This window comes from Oenanthe melanoleuca, chromosome Z (assembly GCF_029582105.1).
Source record: "Oenanthe melanoleuca isolate GR-GAL-2019-014 chromosome Z, OMel1.0, whole genome shotgun sequence".
NCBI classification, from domain to species: domain Eukaryota; kingdom Metazoa; phylum Chordata; class Aves; order Passeriformes; family Muscicapidae; genus Oenanthe; species Oenanthe melanoleuca.
The window spans coordinates 76,215,528-76,235,254 of NC_079362.1; the positions used below are offsets into that span (position 1 = coordinate 76,215,528).

At 52.3% G+C, this 19,727-nt stretch overlaps 1 protein-coding gene across 2 annotated transcripts in view; it reads left to right on the forward strand.

The window, feature by feature from the left end:
* WDR7 (WD repeat domain 7) overlaps nucleotides 1-18,213 on the forward strand; it is a 45,918-nt gene extending 27,705 nt beyond the window's left edge. The window contains exons 21-29 of one of the 2 annotated variants that reach the window (XM_056513794.1): nucleotides 2,075-2,296; nucleotides 5,485-5,671; nucleotides 7,315-7,432; nucleotides 8,418-8,567; nucleotides 9,208-9,290; nucleotides 10,260-10,359; nucleotides 14,027-14,131; nucleotides 15,465-15,668; nucleotides 16,659-18,213. In XM_056513794.1, the coding sequence (XP_056369769.1) occupies nucleotides 2,075-2,296; nucleotides 5,485-5,671; nucleotides 7,315-7,432; nucleotides 8,418-8,567; nucleotides 9,208-9,290; nucleotides 10,260-10,359; nucleotides 14,027-14,131; nucleotides 15,465-15,668 (1,169 nt within the window). In that variant the 3' untranslated portion in view covers nucleotides 16,659-18,213. The remainder of the gene's footprint in view (nucleotides 1-2,074; nucleotides 2,297-5,484; nucleotides 5,672-7,314; nucleotides 7,433-8,417; nucleotides 8,568-9,207; nucleotides 9,291-10,259; nucleotides 10,360-14,026; nucleotides 14,132-15,464; nucleotides 15,669-16,658) is intronic. The other variant, XM_056513795.1, reaches the window with a different exon arrangement.
* Nucleotides 18,214-19,727: the final 1,514 nt, after the last annotated feature.

Here is a 19,727-nt window from a genome sequence, read left to right on the forward strand (position 1 = left end):
TTTCTCTCCCTTTCTGGCTGAGCACAGCTCCTAAAATGTGGTTCACTTCCTGATTTTGCTGTGGATGTCATTGACAGAGACATCCCCTGTGCTTCATTAATCCCCAGTTCATTAACCCACCAGTCCCAGCCCGTGTCAGCTGATGCCTCCTCAGCAAACAGCTCTTGGGAAGGATTAAACTTCCTTATTTTTTAGAATAAAAAATGGGGAATTTCTCAGGATCCTCAAAATTAATCTAGGTAAGAGTGGATCTCATTGGTCAGCATAAATGAGTATGGTTTTTGGTTTTGTTCCAGTAATTTCTTCTAAGGTTTTGGGATTTTACTCCAAATAAAAAAAATTCTGCTTAGTGGAATTCAGAATCTATGTTAAACTAAGAACACATATTTCACTTCTATGTAAAATCCATAATTTGGGTTTTGGAGAATTCATCAGTGGGTTTTGTCCCACTGTTAAAATTCTAATAGGTGACATTTTACTATATGAAAATACCAGTTTGGTTTAATGGTGTGTAATGCTATCCTAAAATTTCATAGGAAGCTGGTGGATCCTATTGCAAAAAGATGCTTTTACATCATACATAATACCAAGAACTTATGAAAAAAAACATCTTTGCAAAGTAATAAAAATTGCGATTTGCTGATTTAAAGCAAACAATAAGCAATCCAAAAATGACACAGAATTCCATGCTGAGCAAACACACCTGCCAATCAGGGAGTTTTCTGGTGACATTTTTTTTATCCCCACAAGTTCTTGGCAGGGGTTGAAGGGACATTTGGGCTCATGGGGAGGTTTTTGGGGTAAATGGAATTATCTCCATGCCTGAAAACTGCAGGTATTTCCCCCTACTATCAGATATTAAGGGGTTTGTATCCCCCCTATTTAAGCAGGTATTTCCCCCTAATATCAGATATTAAGGGGTCTGTATCCCCCCTATTTAAGCAGGTTTTCCCCATCCAGGGCAGTTCCAAGCTGAGCAGGCACAGCTGGCAGTCAGGCAGTTTTGCTGGCAGGCTGCAGGGCGTTTGGGCTGCGGGAGGTTTCTGGGGTAAATAGAATTATCTCCATGCCTGAAAACTGCAGGTATTTCCCCCTACTATCAGATATTAGGGGGTTTGTATCCCCCCTATTTAAGCAGGTATTTCCCCCTAATATCAGATATTAAGGAGTTTGTATCCCCCCTGTTTAAGCAGGTATTTCCCCCTACTATCAGATATTAAGGAGTCTGTATCCCCCCTATTTAAGCAGGTATTTCCCCCTACTATCAGATATTAAGGGGTTTGTATCCCCCCTATTTAAGCAGGTTTTTCCCCCTACTATCAGATATTAAGGGGTCTGTATCCCCCCTATTTAAGCAGGTTTTCCCCATCCAGGGCAGTTCCAAGCTGAGCAGGCACAGCTGGCAGTCAGGCAGTTTTGCTGGCAGGCTGCAGGGCCATTTGGGCTGCGGGGAGGTTTTTAGGGTAAATAGAATTATCTCCATGCCTGAAAACTGCAGGTATTTCCCCCTAATATCAGATATTAAGGGGTCTGTATCCCCCCTGTTTAAGCAGGTTTTTCCCCCTAATATCAGATATTAAGGAGTCTGTATCCCCCCTGTTTAAGCAGGTATTTCCCCTTCCAGGGCAGTTCCAAGCTGAGCAGGCACAGCTGGCAGTCAGGCAGTTTTGCTGGCAGGCTGCAGGGCGTTTGGGCTGCGGGAGGTTTCTGGGGTAAATAGAATTAACTCCATGCCTGAAAACTGCAGGTATTTCCCCCTAATATCAGATATTAAGGGGTTTGTATCCCCCCTGTTTAAGCAGGTATTTCCCCCTAATATCGGATATTAAGGGGTTTGTATCCCCCCTGTTTAAGCAGGTTTTCCCATCCAGGGCAGTTCCAAGCTGAGCAGGCACAGCTGGCAGTCAGGCAGTTTTGCTGGCAGGCTGCAGGGCCGTTTGGGCTGCGGGAGGTTCCGGGGTGCACGCAGTGATCCCCGCGCCGACACAAGCTGCGGTTTTCTCTAACTCCAGGGCTATTCCTGGGCCCTGGGCAGGTCCCCAGCCCTGCTGAGTGCCTCTCTCTGTCCCTGCAGGCTGCCTGGCGGGGCTGCCCCAGCCCAAGAAGCCGTCCCCGTCCTACGAGGAGCGGCGCAAGCAGGCCACGGCCATCGTGCTGCTGGGCGTCATCGGCGCCGAGTTCGGCGCAGAGATCGAGCCCCCCAAGCTGCTGAGCAGGGCCCGCAGCTCCAGCCAGATCCCCGAGGGCTTCGGCCTCACCACGGGGGGCTCCAACTACTCCCTGGCCAGGCACACCTGTGAGTGCCCCTGCGTGCTGGGGAGGGGCTGGGGGTCCTGCCTTGGGGGAGGAACGGGGAGAGCGACCCCTCCCTGATAACTGAGGGGCTCTCAGGCAAAGATACGGCTCCTCACCAGGACAATCAAACTAGAAATGCAGCACTGCAAAGAGCAGTCCCAACCCTGCCAGAGTCACAATCCAAGCTGGCACAGTCAGTCAGTCAGGGTGTTGGCACAGTCCCGCTCAGTGGTGGCTGCATCCTCCTGCAGGGGCAGATGTGGGCACAGGCAGAGGTTGTGGGAAGGTTTGGTTTTCTCTGGAATCCACTGGGAAGACCAAAATCTCAGTTTTTATCTTGGCTCCTCCCCTGGCTGGAGCATCTCCCAGTGGGATGATGTAATTTTATCAGCCATGCACTGGGAGCTAATAACCCATGAACAGGAGATATCTCCTGTGGAAAGATAAAGATGATTGGCCCAGCTGGTTTAAAGATGGCCATTAGCAGATAATATCAGATAATATCAGATAATATCAGATAATATCAGATAAGGGTCACTGCCCCACCTGCATTCAACAGATGCTGAATTTTTGCACACCCATTTCTGGCCACACCAACCCAACCCACGTGGGGATGATGGGTTCCTTGCACTGCTTCATTCCTGGTTTGGGTTTCTTTCCTTCTGCTTTGACTTGGGCTTAGGATTAGAAACAGCAAAGAGATTGGGTTTGTAAAGTACAGAGAGTTCTGTGTGAGTCAAATGGAGCTGGATTTAGGTAGGTACACAGCCTTTTAGAGCTAAATAGTCCAGTAAATAAATAACACCTGTATTATTGATACTTTTTTTTGTTGTGGTTGTTTGTCCCCTTTTGCTGCTCCAAGGCCTGGAGCAATTCCAGATAGAAAGTGATTGTAATTGGAAAAAAAAATAAATCTGATTGTCATTATGCAAAAGTGATTTGTAATTTAAGCCTGGAAATATCTTGATTTGATACCTGAGAGAAGATCTGGAATAAGAATAAAAGATTAAAAATTCACTGGGCCAGGAGCAGAAAGAGATGAAGGGAGGTGGAATTTTAACCCAAATTTCTGTCTCTCTGTGGACAATCGGGGGAAAAAAATCATCCAGAAAGGATCCAAATCAAGTTAAATCCTGTTCTTGGAGTCCATCATTTGGATTTAGTTGGATCTTGATCAGAGTTTGCAGTGTCTCATCCCTGCCTGGGCTATTGATTTTCCTGAGCAAATAATTTCATTTTTGAAAATCCATTGGCAAGCTGGGGATAACAAGGCTGACAGAGATTCCACCAGGAAAGACATTTTGGGAATCCAGGGGGTGAAAAGAAATGCTGGATTTCAGCATTTGGGCACAGCTGGGCTCATAAAGTGCTGCAAGGAGCAAAGGTGGCAATAAAATGATGAAATAAAATAATATTTAAATAGTGCTTGCTGCAGGAGCTGTGTCCAGTGAGCCACACCTGCATTCCTGTCCCCAGAACATGAATGGCAAGCAGCAGATATCCCAGAATATTCCTGCTGAGCTTCTGCAGGGCTAATTAGCTGATTGCTGGGCTGACTCTAATGTGACATGTTTATTGCCCTAACGAACAACTCATTAGCACCAGGGATGTTTTTGTCAATATTCATTCCTGCCTTTGAGCCCAGGCAAAGCTGGGAACAAAGACGTTGGGTCAGTCAGCAAAAGGGGGAATATTCCATTTTATTTCATTTTATTTCATTTTATTTCATTTTATTTCATTTTATTTAGTTCTAATTAATTTTATTTATTGTTCAAGGAGGCACTTTCTAATAAGGTTTTGCTTTTGAGGCACCAGATCAGCCTCAGAAGGAGTTTTGGGATGGAGATTTTTGGGTGTGAATCAACTGTTGGCTTTCCCCAGGCTTGTTTAATAAACAAAACCAGCAACTTGTTGAGGACAGTTGAAGAAGGCTGATAAAATCAGTAATTATCTTTCCCACAAGAAACAGCAGTGGTAATAAATAATGATGGGGAGATAAGGAGAAATTGCCTGGTTCAGCCCTCCTCCATTTGTGTGTGCATAATTACTTCTATTTAAAAGCAGGCTGCTAACTGAAATATTCATTTCATTTCTTACATGAATTTTATTTAGCATTTAACAGTTTCATACATTTAATGAAATATTATTTCCACAGTGTGCAGAGCCTGGATCAGGATGGGTGGAGTTGTTTGGGGTGTTTCTCTCCCCTCTTCACGAGGCACATCCACTCCTCCTGTTCCCCCAGTCTGTTTATTGCTGTTGATTGTGCAGTGCAGTTTGTGTTTGAGAGCAGCAGTGAGGCTGCCCAGGGTTTGGGGCTGGGAGCAGCCTGGGCTGTGGCTGAGGCCGTGCTGGGGTGCACTGGGTGGTTTGGGCTCCTTGCAGCCCTGCTGCAGGTGCAGCTCCCTGAGCAGCCTCACTGCCCCAGGCAGGCACTGACGTTCCTGCTGCTGCAGCTGTGGGTGCAGCTCTAGATGCAGTTCTAGATGCAGTTCTAGATGCAGTTCTAGCTGCAGTTCTCTGTCCCTGTCCCCCCCAGGCAAGGCGCTGACGTTCCTGCTGCTGCAGCTGTGGGTGCAGCTGTGGGTGCAGTTCTAGATGCAGCTCTAGCTGCAGTTCTAGATGCAGTTCTAGATGCAGTTCTACATGCAGTTCTAGATGCAGTTCTCTGTCCCTGTCCCTGTCTCTGCCCCAGGCAAGGCGCTGACGTTCCTGCTGCTGCAGCTGTGGGTGCAGTTCTAGATGCAGTTCTAGATGCAGCTCTAGCTGCAGTTCTAGATGCAGTTCTACATGCAGTTCTAGATGCAGTTCTCTGTCCCTGTCCCTGTCTCTGCCCCAGGCAAGGCGCTGACGTTCCTGCTGCTGCAGCTGTGGGTGCAGTTCTAGATGCAGTTCTAGATGCAGCTCTAGCTGCAGTTCTAGATGCAGTTCTACATGCAGTTCTAGATGCAGTTCTCTGTCCCTGTCCCTGTCTCTGCCCCAGGCAAGGCGCTGACGTTCCTGCTGCTGCAGCTGTGGGTGCAGCTGTGGGTGCAGTTCTAGATGCAGTTCTAGATGCAGTTCTAGCTGCAGTTCTCTGTCCCTGTCTCTGTCTCTGCCCCAGGCAAGGCGCTGACGTTCCTGCTGCTGCAGCTGTGGGTGCAGCTGTGGGTGCATTTCCCTGACTCTCTGTCCCTGTCTCTGCCCCAGGCAAGGCGCTGACGTTCCTGCTGCTGCAGCCGGCCAGCGCGCGGCTGCCGGCGCACAGCACCATCCGCAGAACCGCCATCGACCTCATCGGCCGCGGCTTCACCGTCTGGGAGCCCTACATGGACGTGTCGGCCGTGCTGATGGGGCTGCTGGAGCTGTGTGCTGATGCCGAGAGACAGCTGGCCAGGTAATGGTAGCCGTGGGGCTAGTGATAGCCATGGGGGCTAGTGATAGCCAATGGGGGCTAGTGATAGCCATGGGGCTAGTGATAGCCATGGGGCTGCTGGAGCTGTGTGCTGATGCCGAGAGACAGCTGGCCAGGTAATGGTAGCCGTGGGGCTAGTGATAGCCATGGGGGCTAGTGATAGCCAATGGGGGCTAATGATAGCCATGGGGGCTAGTGATAGCCAATGGGGGCTGCTGATAGCCATGGGGCTGCTGATAGCCATGGGGCTGCTGGAGCTGTGTGCTGATGCCGAGAGACAGCTGGCCAGGTAATGGTAGCCGTGGGGCTAGTGATAGCCATGGGGGCTAGTGATAGCCAATGGGGGCTAGTGATAGCCATGGGGCTAGTGATAGCCATGGGGCTGCTGGAGCTGTGTGCTGATGCCGAGAGACAGCTGGCCAGGTAATGGTAGCCGTGGGGCTAGTGATAGCCATGGGGGCTAGTGATAGCCAATGGGGGCTAATGATAGCCATGGGGGCTAGTGATAGCCAATGGGGGCTGCTGATAGCCATGGGGCTGCTGATAGCCATGGGGCTGCTGGAGCTGTGTGCTGATGCCGAGAGACAGCTGGCCAGGTAATGGTAGCTGTGGGGCTAGTGATAGCCATGGGGGCTAGTGATAGCCAATGGGGGCTGCTGATAGCCATGGGGCTGCTGGAGCTGTGTGCTGATGCCGAGAGACAGCTGGCCAGGTAATGGTAGCCGTGGGGCTAGTGACAGCCATGGGGCTAGTGATAGCCATGGGGGCTAGTGATAGCCATGGGGCTAGTGATAGCCATGGGGCTGCTGGAGCTGTGTGCTGATGCCGAGAGACAGCTGGCCAGGTGGGTACCACAGCTAGCCCAGGGGGGCTGCTGCCAGCCCAATGGGGGTGCAGCTGGGGTCACTCCTTCCCTGACTGTCCCTTTCTCATGGAGCAGCTCTGCAGTGACACTTACATGTGGTTTTCCAATGGGGCCATCACCTTGTTCGGTTTCACATCTGGGAGTTTTAATTTGTGCACTGATGGTGAGGGATGGGAAAGGCAAATAAACTGCTTGGGGTTATAAACTCCTGCTGTTCTCTTCCCCAAAAAAATCAGACCAAGAGCAGAGGGAAGGAGGAGGAACCCCTTCCTGGTTATCCAGGAAAACAGCAGCCAGGCAGAGAGGAAGGTGTGGAATCCTCAAAACCCCTTCCAGCCCAAACCAACCTGCCATTCCACATTTCTGCATTCGAGGAAATTTTGGCTGGAAATTTTATTTTTGCAGTTACCAGCTACTTAGGGCCTTATTGCTTTTTGCTTTTATCTTGTCACAGCGAGTCAAAGCCTTGAATCCCAGAGAATTACTGTGGCCAGGGGCTGTTTCAGACACTGCCAAAGAGCAGAGCAGGAGCTCTGGGGCTCCGTGGGGCGCTGTGCTCTCGGCACGAACAGATCGTTTGTTAACAAGGCGTGTTGGGCACTCCGGGCAGTGTGCTGTTGGGATCCCGCGGTTCATGGCTGGGTTGGGGTGGTGCGGGCACACCCTGCCTGCTCGGGGCTCTTTGTTGCGCTGACCTGCAGCTGACACGATGAGCTGCCGCTAATCCGGCCGCTCTGCTTTCTCTGTGGCGCCGCTTTAGCATCACAATGGGGCTGCCCCTGAGCCCCGCCGCCGACTCGGCTCGCTCGGCTCGCCACGCGCTGGCCCTGATCGCCACGGCGCGCCCGCCCGCCTTCATCACCACCATCGCCAAGGAGGTGAGGGGGGGCGGGTCTGGGGGGTCCCTGTGTCACCCCTGTGTCACCCCTGTGTCACCCCGTGTCACTGTGTCACCCTGTGTCACTGTGCTGGCCCTGATCGCCACGGCGCGCCCGCCCGCCTTCATCACCACCATCGCCAAGGAGGTGAGGGGGGGCAAGGGGTCTGGGGGGTCCCCGCTGTCACCCCTGTGTCACTGTGTCACCCCTGTGTCACCCCTGTGTCCCTGGTGTCACCCCGTGTCACTGTGTCACCCTGTGTCACTGTGCTGGCCCTGATCGCCACGGCGCGCCCGCCCGCCTTCATCACCACCATCGCCAAGGAGGTGAGGGGGAGCAAGGGGTCTGGGGGGTCCCCACTGTCACCCCTGTGTCACTGTGTCACCCCTGTGTCACTGTGTCACTGTGCAACGTGCTGGCCCTGATCCCACCCGCCCTCCTTCATCACCACCATCGCCAAGGAGGTGAGGGGGGCAAGGGTCTGGAGGGTCCCCGATGTCAGCCCGTGTCCCTGCTGTCCCTGCTGTCACTCCCCTGTCCCTGCTGTCCCTCCCATGTCCCTGTGTCCCTCCCCTGTCCCTGGTGTCACTCCCCTGTCCCTGCTGTCCCTGATGTCACCCTGTGTCCCTCCTGTCCCCCAGGTGCACAGGCACACAGCCCTGGCTGCCAACTCCCAGTCCCAGCAGAGCATCCACACCAGTGCCCTGCTGTCACCTGTGTCCCTGCTGTCCCTGCTGTCCCTCCCCTGTCCCTGGTGTCAGTCCCCTGTCCCTGCTGTCCCTGATGTCACCCTGTGTCCCTCCTGTCCCCCAGGTGCACAGGCACACAGCCCTGGCTGCCAACTCCCAGTCCCAGCAGAGCATCCACACCAGTGCCCTGCTGTCACCTGTGTCCCTGCTGTCCCTGGTGTCACTCCCCTGTCCCTGGTGTCCCTCCCCTGTCCCTGCTGTCCCTGATGCCACCCTGTGTCCCTCCTGTCCCCCAGGTGCACAGGCACACAGCCCTGGCTGCCAACTCCCAGTCCCAGCAGAGCATCCACACCAGTGCCCTGGCCCGCGCCAAGGCCGAGGTGCTGCGGGTCATCGAGATCCTCATTGACAAGATGCCCACGGACGTGGTGGAGCTGCTGGTGGAGGTGAGGCCAGGGCCAGCCCAGCCTGGCTCCCCTGGGAGCTGCTCTCCATGACAGTTAACCCACAAACAGCAGGGCTGTGTGTCCCAAAAGGAGGCACAGGAGTCCTGTTGCTTTGTTCCAATAAAGGCAGAGGCCGTGGTCTCTCAGATTTTTGGAGGACTCAGCCTCCTTTTATCCCAATTTCCCTCTCTCTCTCCCCACTGGCTGAGGTACTGGAGAGGCACAGACTGCCAAACACCTGATACCTGAGATTCCCTCTAATGCACAACCCTCCCTTTAATTCTTATGGCTTCCCCCATTGTTTCATGTTTCAATATCCAACCTCATTTCTCAGCCAACCTGCACTTGTTTGGAAAGGCAAAGATCTTTTATTCCCATTCATCAATCAGGGAAATCCATCCCATTGTTCCTTTTATCTACCAATAAAGACAAATCCAACATTCCTCTCACATGTGCACTTGCTTTATCCCAAGTTCATTCCTCCAACTTGAAATTGAATGTTGATGGGGAAAATATCCTCAGCAAAGGCAGGCTGGACACAGCTTGGAACAACCTGGTCTGCTGGGAAGTGTCCAGAGCTTGAATTACAGAACATAAAGCACAGGTTGATATTTTGAATTCTGTACTTTTCATTTCCCAGGTGATGGACATCATCATGTACTGCCTGGAAGGATCTTTGGTGAAGAAAAAGGGTCTCCAGGAGTGTTTTCCAGCCATCTGCAGGTGAGCTCTTCTCTGGGAATACTGGGAAGTGAGTTAAGGGATCCATTTCCTCATTCAGAGTGAAGCAGGTGACACACCAGAGTAAAAGCTGATTTATAAATTGGGAGCATTTCCAGTATCTTTAAACGTGGATAAATATCCCAGTGATCCTCTTAAACTGGTCCAACCCATAAATTCAAATAATCACCTGCCAGCCATTACATTTTAATTTAATAACCTATTAAAATATTGAACAGTTTCAAGACCAGGTTGGATACTGATGGAGATGCTCTCCCTCCTTCCTGGTGCTGTAATGGCTTTCCTTAGACCATGAAGAGAAGGATAAATGGGAATTAGTGCCCAGCCTCCCTAGTCCTGGGTATATTTATGGCAATTATGGTATTTTAAAATTCCCTGCAATTACTGGTGGTATTTCCTGGTTACAGCAGTGTAAAAATGATCCAGCACCCAGCCATGGTGTGGTGGAGCCCAAGGGATAGATCTGACTGATCAGATCCCATCCAGGGGTGTGCTGGTTATCCCTCATTCCCAAATCAATCAATCAGTCAATCAATCAATCAGATCAGATCCACCCAGGGCTGTGCTGTTATCCCACATTCCCAAATCAATCAATCAATCAGATCAGATCAGATCCACCCAGGGCTGTGCTGGTTATCCTTCATTCCCAAATCAATCAATCAATCAATCAATCAATCAATCAGATCAGATCCACCCAGGGCTGTGCTGGTTATCCCCCATTCCCAAATCAATCAATCAATCAATCAATCAATCAGTCAATCAGATCAGATCCACCCAGGGCTGTGCTGTTATCCCCATCCCAAACCAATCAATCAGTCAATCAGATCATATCCACCCAGGGCTGTGCTGTTATCCCCATCCCAAACCAGTCAGATGCATGCAGCAGGATTTGCTCCCAGCTGATTTCCTCCCCTGAGTGACTGCTGTCAATTAATGGTGCTGTTAATGAAGGTTCTACATGGTGAGTTACTACGAGCGCAGCCACCGCATCGCCGTGGGAGCGCGGCAGGGCAGCGTGGCGCTGTACGACATCCGCACGGGCAAGTGCCAGGTGAGAGACACTGCTGGGGTTAATCCTGTCCTAAAGGGCCAGGTGAGGGTTAAATCCTGCCCTAAATGTGCCAGGTGAGACTCTGTGCCAGGGCAGCGTGGCGCTGTACGACATCCGCACGGGCAAGTGCCAGGTGAGAGACACTGCTGGGGTCAGTCCTGCCCTAAATGTGCCAGGTGAGGGTTAAATCCTGCCCTAAATGTGCCAGGTGAGACTCTGTGCCAGGGCAGCGTGGCGCTGTACGACATCCGCACGGGCAAGTGCCAGGTGAGAGACACTGCTGGGGTTAATCCTGTCCTAAATGTGCCAGGTGAGACTGCTGGGGTCAGTCCTGCCCCTAAAGTGCCAGGTGAGACTCTGTGCCAGGGCAGCGTGGCGCTGTACGACATCCGCACGGGCAAGTGCCAGGTGAGGGTTAATCCTGTCCTAAATGTGCCAGGTGAGGGTTAAATCCTGTCCTAAATGTGCCAGGTGAGGGTTAAATCCTGTCCTAAATGTGCCAGGTGAGACTGCTGGGGTCAGTCCTGCCCTAAATGTGCCAGGTGAGGGTTAATCCTGTCCTAAATGTGCCAGGTGAGGGTTAAATCCTGCCCCTAAAGGGCCAGGTGAGACTCTGTGCCAGGGCAGCGTGGCGCTGTACGACATCCGCACGGGCAAGTGCCAGGTGAGGGTTAATCCTGTCCTAAATGTGCCAGGTGAGGGTTAAATCCTGTCCTAAATGAGCCAGGTGAGACTGCTGGGGTCAGTCCTGCCCCTAAAGTGCCAGGTGAGACTCTGTGCCAGGGCAGCGTGGCGCTGTACGACATCCGCACAGGCAAGTGCCAGGTGAGAGACACTGCTGGGGTTAATCCTGTCCTAAATGTGCCAGGTGAGGGTTAAATCCTGTCCTAAATGTGCCAGGTGAGGGTTAAATCCTGCCCCTAAAGTGCCAGGTGAGACTCTGTGCCAGGGCAGCGTGGCGCTGTACGACATCCGCACGGGCAAGTGCCAGGTGAGGGTTAATCCTGTCCTAAATGTGCCAGGTGAGGGTTAAATCCTGCCCTAAATGTGCCAGGTGAGGATCAAATCCTGCCCTAAATGTGCCAGGTGAGACTGCTGGGGTTCAATAAATGGGAATTCCTGGCTGGATAAATGGGAATTCCTGGTTAGATAAATGGGAATTCCTGGCTGGATAAATGGGAATTCCTGGCTGGATAAATGGGAATTCCTGGCTGGGTTAATGGGAATTCCTGCCTGGATAAATGGGAATTTCTGGCTGGATTAATGGGAATTCCTGCCTGGATAAATGGGAATTGCTGGCTCCCAAACAGCAGGAGGACTTGGATTAATAATATATAATAAACCACTTGGATTAATAATTAGAGCTGTAATTAATTTCTAACAATATTAAAAGGATTAGGCCACAGGATTAAGGTGTCATTGAGCATCTCTGTTTGCCCAATTAATCACTGAAATAATATCAAATCCAAGGAAATTATTCATGTTTTCTGTGAGATTCCTCATTATCAACACAGAGTTAAAAACCCTGCAGTTAAAGGTGCAGTAACACAGGAAAATACTGATGATATAAAATGGAATTTTATATCCAATTAAACCCTAAAGTCAGACTGGAGAGATTGCAGGTAACTCCATTTAAGGACAGCTGACAGTTGATTTTGGGATGATGGAAAATATGAATATTTTCCCAGGTAAATCCTTTCTGAGTGCCAGAGTCTGGCCCAAAAATCCCCTAATTAATTCCTCAGTGCAGATCATTTAATTCTCTTCTTTTCCTTTAGGAGCATATTCCATTTTTATTGATCACATCTTGGCATTCATCATAAATATTTCGAGTTGCATTTCAGAAATCCATGGAATTTTTGTGCCTCAAACCTGGGCCATTTGCAGCAGAAGATGAAAGAGAAGCAAAAGTTATTTTGGGTTGATTTCAAAGCAAAATCCACTTTTAAGCCTGGCCTGGAATCAATCATGTTTGGTCCTGGCTCCTTCCAGAATTAAAATCCCAGCAATCTGAGCATTAATTGGATGGTGCAGGGCTGATTTTATTTCAGTTTGATTTATGTGGGAGGATTTAATATTCCATTTGGAATGAATGGTGCCTTGGCTTAATTAATTCTGGGGTGGGTGCTGTTCCTGGAGCTGCAACTGGGAGTTTATTTTCTTTTATCCAGCCAGGGAAAATCCATCCTCCACCAACAAGTAAATTTAGATTTTAGGTGCCTTTACCTGGGAGCTGCTCTGCTTTCCCTTTCATATGAGGAACCCCTGGAGTCTGGAGTGATAATAATAATAATAATAAATGATAAATTAATGATAATAAAAGAGGTCAGGTATCAGTGAGTGCCTCCAGGAGGGTGTTATCAATTTATAATATGCATTTATTAATATAAAATTGATCCAGTGTGGAGGTTTTAGTGGAATATTAGTGAAATGAGACTTTCCCAAACACGTGGGATTAGTTTTGGAATAGCTGGAGTGAATCTGGATTTATTTTTTTTTCCACAAGCTCAGAAATGCTGCCTGCAAAGGATTTATAACAAATAACAAATTAAAAATAGCAAATTCCCTGCAGGCTCTGCTCCTACTGCAGGAGCAACAGGAGCAACAAGTGAGCTGCTCCTGTGGATTTCCCTTTTGTCTCATAAATAGATTTCATTAATTGCAATGTTCCATGCCTGTCCATGGGATGGGGTCAGCTCCTTCACTGGGGGCCCACTGGGGAGAGATGTGGGGTTCAGTGGGGGTCAGTGGGTTTGGGGTTCAGTGGGGGTCAGTGGGTGTTCCAGTGGGTTTGGGGTTCAGTGGGGTTCCAGTGGGTTTGGGGTTCAGTGGGGGTCAGTGGGTTTGGGGTTCAGTGGGGGTCAGTGGGTGTTCCAGTGGGTTTGGGGTTCAGTGGGGTTCAGTGGGGGTCAGTGGGTGTTCCAGTGGGTTTGGGGTTCAGTGGGGGTCAGTGGGTGTTCCAGTGGGTTTGTGGTGTCACAGCTCTGGCAGGTGCACACCTGAGCAGGGTTTGGTGCTGGGCAGGGGCAGGAATGGAGAGATTCCACCTGGACTGACCCCAGAGCTGGGCTTTGGGGTGCTGAGGCAGCTCTTGTTCTGGGGTGCTGCTGCTTTTGGGGGTGGTGTTGGTTTTGGGGTGCTGTTGCTGTTTTGGGATGCTGTTTTTGGTGGTGTTGTTTTGGGGCTGCTGTTGTTTTTGGGGTGCTGTTTTGGGGTGCTGTTTTTGGGGGTGTTGATTTGGCTGCTGTTGGTTTTGGGGTGGTATTTTTTGGGGTGCTGCTGTTCCTGGGGTGCTGTTTTGGGTGCTGCTGTTGGTTTTGGGGTGGTATTTTTGGGGTGCTGTGGCTGTTTTGGGGTGCTGTTGCTGTTCTGGGGTGTTGTTTTTGGGGGTGTTGTTTTGGGTGCTGCTGTTGGTTTTGGGGTGGTATTTTTGGGGTGCTGCTGTTCCTGGGGTGTTGTTTTGGGTGCTGCTGTTGTTTTTGGGGTGGTATTTTTGGGGTGCTGCTGTTCCTGGGGTGCTGTTTTGGGTGCTGCTGTTGTTTTTGGGGTGGTATTTTTGGGGTGCTGCTGTTCCTGGGGTGCTGTTTGTGGGTGCTGCTGTTGTTTTTTGGGGTGCTGTTTTTGGGGTGCTGTTCCTGGGTGCCAGCCCAGCTGTCCCTCCCCACAGACCATCCACGGGCACAAGGGCCCGGTGACGGCCGTGGCCTTCGCCCCCGACGGGCGCTACCTGGCCACCTACTGCCACTCCGACAGCCACCTGTGCTTCTGGCAGGTAAGGGGGATTGAACCGGCTCCAGCCGGGCTGCTGCAGCCTGGCCCTGGCAGTGGGACCAGCCTGAGCTGCCCTCAGCCCCAGCAGAAAGGCTTAAACCTTCCCTCTGCACCCCTCAGCTCTGACCTCAAACCTTTCCCTTCCCCTCCTGCATGGCACAGTTATTAATGCAGGGAAATCGGGAGCATTAGTCATCCTAAAAGGGTGATTAGTCACCGGGATTTAAACGGTGAGCTGTCAGCGGGGCTGTGATTTACACCCCTGGCACTGAGCAGAGCTGGGACAGGGCTCAGCACTCAGCAGTGACACAGCTGGGGATGGCCATGGGGGGGACAGAGAGGTGACCCCAAGGGCTGGGGGACAGGCAGAGGTGACCCCATGGGCTGGGGGATAGACAGAGAGGTGACCCCAAGGGCTGGGGAATGGACAGTGCTGTGAGATTTTGGAGGAGCTCTGGGCTTTAGGATTTTGGAGGAGCTGTGGGATTCTGTAGGATCTGTGGGGTTTAGGGTTCTGTAGCAGCTCCCAGTAACCAGTCTCTGTTCCCAGATGAACACGTCCCTGCTGGGCAGCATTGGCATGCTGAACTCGGCGCCCCAGCTGCGCTGTGGGATTCTGTAGGATCTGTAGGGTTTAGGGCTCTGCAGGATCTGTGGGGTTTAGGGCTCTGTAGGATCTGTGGGGTGTAGGATCTGTGGGGTTTAGGGCTCTGTAGCAGCTCCCAGTAACCAGTCTCTGTTCCCAGATGAACACATCCCTGCTGGGCAGCATTGGCATGCTGAACTCGGCGCCCCAGCTGCACTGTGGGATTCTGTAGGATCTGTAGGGTTTAGGGCTCTGCAGGATCTGTGGGATTTAGGGCTCTGCAGGATCTGTGGGCTGCAGGATCTGTGGGGTTTAGGGCTCTGCAGTAACCAGTCTCTCTCTCCCCCAGATGAACACGTCCCTGCTGGGCAGCATTGGCATGCTGAACTCGGCGCCCCAGCTGCGCTGTGGGATTCTGTAGGATCTGTGGGGTTTAGGGCTCTGTAGGATCTGTGGGGTTTAGGGCTCTGCAGTAACCAGGCTGTGTTCCCCCAGATGAACACGTCCCTGCTGGGCAGCATTGGCATGCTGAACTCGGCACCCCAGCTGCACTATGGGGTTTAGGGCTCTGCAGGAATCCCCAGTAACCAGTCTCTGTCCCCAGATGAACACGTCCCTGCTGGGCAGCATTGGCATGCTGAACTCGGCGCCCCAGCTGCACTGTGGGATTCTGTAGGATCTGTGGGGTTTAGGGCTCTGCAGGATCTGTGGGGTTTAGGGCTCTGCAGTAACCAGTCTCTGTCCCCAGATGAACACGTCCCTGCTGGGCAGCATTGGCATGCTGAACTCAGCTCCCCAGCTGCGCTGTGTCAGGACGTTCCAGGTGCCCCCGGTGCAGCCGGCCTCGCCCGGCTCGCTCGGCGCCCTGCGGCTGGCGCGGCTCATCTGGACCTCCAACCGCAACATCATCCTGATGGGGCACGACGGCAGGGAGCACCGCTTCGTCATCTAGGTGAGTGTCACTGGGGAATCATTGGGGTATCACTGGGGCACCCCAAAACATCATCCTGATGGGGCACGACGGCAGGGAGCACCGCTTCGTCATCTAGGTGGGTACCAAAGGGGCACCCCAAATCATCATCCTGGTGGGGCACAGGGCAGGGAGCACCGCTTCGTCATCTAGGTGGGTACCAAAGGGGAATCATTGGGGTATCACTGGGGAACCCCAGAACATCATCCTGATGGGGCACGACGGCAGGGAGCACCGCTTCGTCATCTAGGTGAGTGTCACTGGGTACCCTGGGGCACCCCAAATCATCATCCTGGTGGGGCACAGGGCAGGGAGCACCGCTTCATCATCTAGGTGGGTACCAAAGGGGTACCAATGGGGTATCACTGGGGCACCCCAAAACATCATCCTGGTGGGGCACGACGGCAGGGAGCACCGCTTTGTCATCTAGGTGGGTGTCACTGGGTACCCTGGGGAATCATTGGGGTATCACTGGGACACCCCAAAACATCATCCTGATGGGCACAGGGCAGGGAGCACCGCTTCGTCATCTAGGTGAGTGTCACTGGGGAATCATTGGGGTATCACTGGGGTACCCTGGGGCACCCCAAAACATCATCCTGATGGGCACAAGGCAGGGAGCACCGCTTCGGCATCTAGGTGGGTATGGGGCATTACTGGGGCAGGGCTGGGGGCTCCTCCTGCAGCTCAGGGGTCAGATCTGAGGGAAGCTTGCCCAGATCTGAGGAGTTCATTTGGGATCTCAGGGTTCATTTGGGACCTCAGGGCTCATTTGGATCTCAGGGCTCATTTGGGATCTGAGGGCTCATTTGGGTCTCAGGGTTCATTTGGGATCTGAGGGTTCATTTTGGATCTGAGGGTTCATTTGGGATTTGGGGGTTTATTTGGGATCTGAGGGCTCATTTGGGATCTGAGGGCTCATTTGGGATCTGCAGGCTGGCTGCTGGCACTGACACTTCTCCTTGCACCCAGGATGAAGAAGGGCCCGGGGCAGCTCCGTGTGTGGCCTGGCAAGGTGGGACCAGGATTGGGACCAGGATTGGGATCAGGATCAGGAAGCAGGATCAGCTCATCCCCATCTCATCCCTCTGCCCATCTCACCCACCCCTGTTCCTGCAGACCCTCCAGAATTCAGTGTTTACCAAACCCTGGTGTTTACATGGACCCTGCAGTGCTGGGGGACCCCTGGGAATGGGGGCTGCAGGTTTGGGGTGCAATCCCCATTCCTGAGGCTGCAGGTTTGGGGTGCAATCCCCATTCCTGAGGCTGCAGTTTTGGGCTGAAATCCCCGTTTCTGAGGCTGCAGTTTTGGGGTGCAATCCCCATTCCTGAGGCTGCAGGTTTGGGCTGAAATCCCCATTCCTGAGGCTGCAGGTTTGGGGTGCAATCCCCATTCCTGAGGCTGCAGTTTTGGGGTGAAATCCCCATTTCTGAGGCTGCAGTTTTGGGGTTGCTGACCCCCATTTCTGAGGGGATTGCATTGCTGCTGTGCCCTGCTAGTCCACGTGTAAATAAGTAATTTAAAATTCCTGTTCAGTGGCAGGCTTGAGAAAAAGCAGTATTTATACAGAAAGGTGGTTTCTGCCACCAGTGCAGGTATTTATTTAAATAAAGGACAAAGGGGGCCATTTGGAATGGAAGAATGATCAGAATCATGGAAAAATGAATTATTGAGTGGATGTGCTGAAATACTTCCTTCAGTAGGAATATTCCTGTGTGACACTTGCTGTGACTGTGCTTCCTCCTTACATATCTGATTTTGTGGAATATTTTGTGTGCAATTTGCTGGTTTCTGCTCATGGGAAAGAGAAAATCTTTCAAATCCTCTGTTATTTCAGTATCTCTGTCTGTGCAGCTTTTCCTTGGCTGCAGAGCTCCTACCTGAGGCTGCTGCTACCTGCTAAGCTAAAAGTGGCACCTGGAAGAATTCAGGAATGAGTATTTCAGGTGGCTCCAGAAGAGAAGTGAATGTGTTTGATGCAGTGATGTGTGCAGTGCCCAGGTGGGACTGCAGCTCCATATCTGTGCTGCTGCACTCGAGTTCCAGGGCAGCTCTGGGGAGTTGTTGTGTCCCAGGGCTGCTCCTCAGCTTCTCCTGCCCTGTGTGCTGGAACTGCTCTGGAAATATTCTCGTGGAATAAACTGGGCTGGGATGTGCTGCTTGTGGTGTCAGTCACTGCTGTGGAACAGGCTTTGCTTCAGAGAACTTCAGCATTAATACTTTTGTCTGAACAAAAAAAAAAAAATCAGGGTAGATCTGGATGGGAGGCTCCAGTGTGATAAATTGACACTGGATCCAGCCTGGAGCAGGCTTTGAAGCAGGAGAGGCTCCTGGGGAGCTTCCCCCTCTCTCTGATGTCTGAAAATTAAAAATTAATCCTCTATGAAAAATTAAAAGGTGAAACTTTCTGCTCTTTCAGCAGCAGAGCTTTTGGAATGCTGATGTGGGCTGGGAGGGGAGGCTGAGTGACATCTCCGGGAACAGCACCCTGGGCTGTGCATTCCAATATCAGATTTTAATTGATTTCTGGAAATTGCAGACCTGTTTGCAAAGGGCTGCAGACGCTTAGGAAGGGGTAAATATTTATTTATTGATGTAAATAACCTTAAACAGGCATTTACTCCCTCCTGCAGAGCTGCTCACAGTTTCCAGCACAGCCAGAGGAAGCGGTGCAAGGTTTCATTTCTTTTTGCAGGGCCCTTCTCTGCAGTTTGCAGTGTCAGAGCCTCCAGCTGCTCCTGGGGAGGCACAGGGTCCTGGGGGGACCCTGGAGCTGCAGCCCCTCCCTGGGACACAGCACAGCAGCTGCTGAGGGAACCCTGGCAGACACTGATGGACTGGGGGGAGGAGGAGGAGGAGGAATGGGATCTGTCAGGGAGGTCTGTGCACCCCTCAGGGATGGGCATTGAGGGGCTGCAATGGGGTTTGGGGTCTGTGCACCCCTCAGGGATGGGCATTGAGGGGCTGCAATGGGGTTTGGGGTCTGTGCACCCCTCAGTGATGGGGATTGAGGGGCTGCAATGGGGTTTGTGGGCTCAGAACTGTCAGGGTCAGTTCAGGCATCCCCTCTGTGATGGGCATTGAGGGGCTGCAATGGGGTTTGGGGTCTGTGCACCCCTATGATGGGCATTGAGGGGCTGCAATGGGGTCTGGGGTCTGTGCACCCCTATGATGGGCATTGAGGGGCTGCAGTGGGGTCTGTGGAGTTGGAATGGGGTCTGTGGAGCTGCAATGGGCTCTGTGGAGCTGCAATGGGGTCTGTGGAGCTGCAATGGGCTCTGTGGAGCTGCAGTGGGGTCTGTGGAGCTGCAATGGGGTCTGTGGAGTTGCAATGGGCTCTGTGGAGCTGCAATGGGCTCTGTGGAGCTGCAATGGGCTCTGTGGAGCTGCAGTGGGGTCTGTGGAGCTGCAGTGGGGTCTGTGGAGCTGCAATGGGCTCTGTGGAGCTGCAGTGGGGTCTGTGGAGCTGCAATGGGCTCTGTGGAGCTGCAATGGGCTCTGTGGAGCTGCAGTGGGGTCTGTGGAGTTGGAATGGGCTCTGTGGAGTTGGAATGGGGTCTGTGGAGCTGCAATGGGCTCTGTGGAGCTGCAATGGGGTCTGTGGAGTTGGAATGGGGTCTGTGGAGCTGCAATGGGCTCTGTGGAGCTGCAATGGGCTCTGTGGAGCTGCAATGGGCTCTGTGGTGTGTGCACCCTCTGCAGCTCCTGGGATCGCTCCCTGCGGGAGGAGCTCCAGCCCCAGCCCTGCTGTCCCGGGGCTCGGCAGGTGCAGCTCAGCAAAGCTCACCTGGGCAGCGCCTGGGGGTGCACAGCAGCAGAAACCAGGTGCCATCCTGTCCCCAGGGACGGGATGGAGCCCAGGGCACAGGGGTTAAAAGATTAAATCTCTTTTTGTGCCAAACGGGAGGGTTGGATAACTAGTGAAAGCTGGGCACGGTCGCCCTCCATCCACACCGGGTTCCTCCTGCTGCTCTCCGTGCTCCTCTGCAGGGGAAAACACACAGGGGGAGAACAAATATTCTCTTTTTTTTGTAAAACAC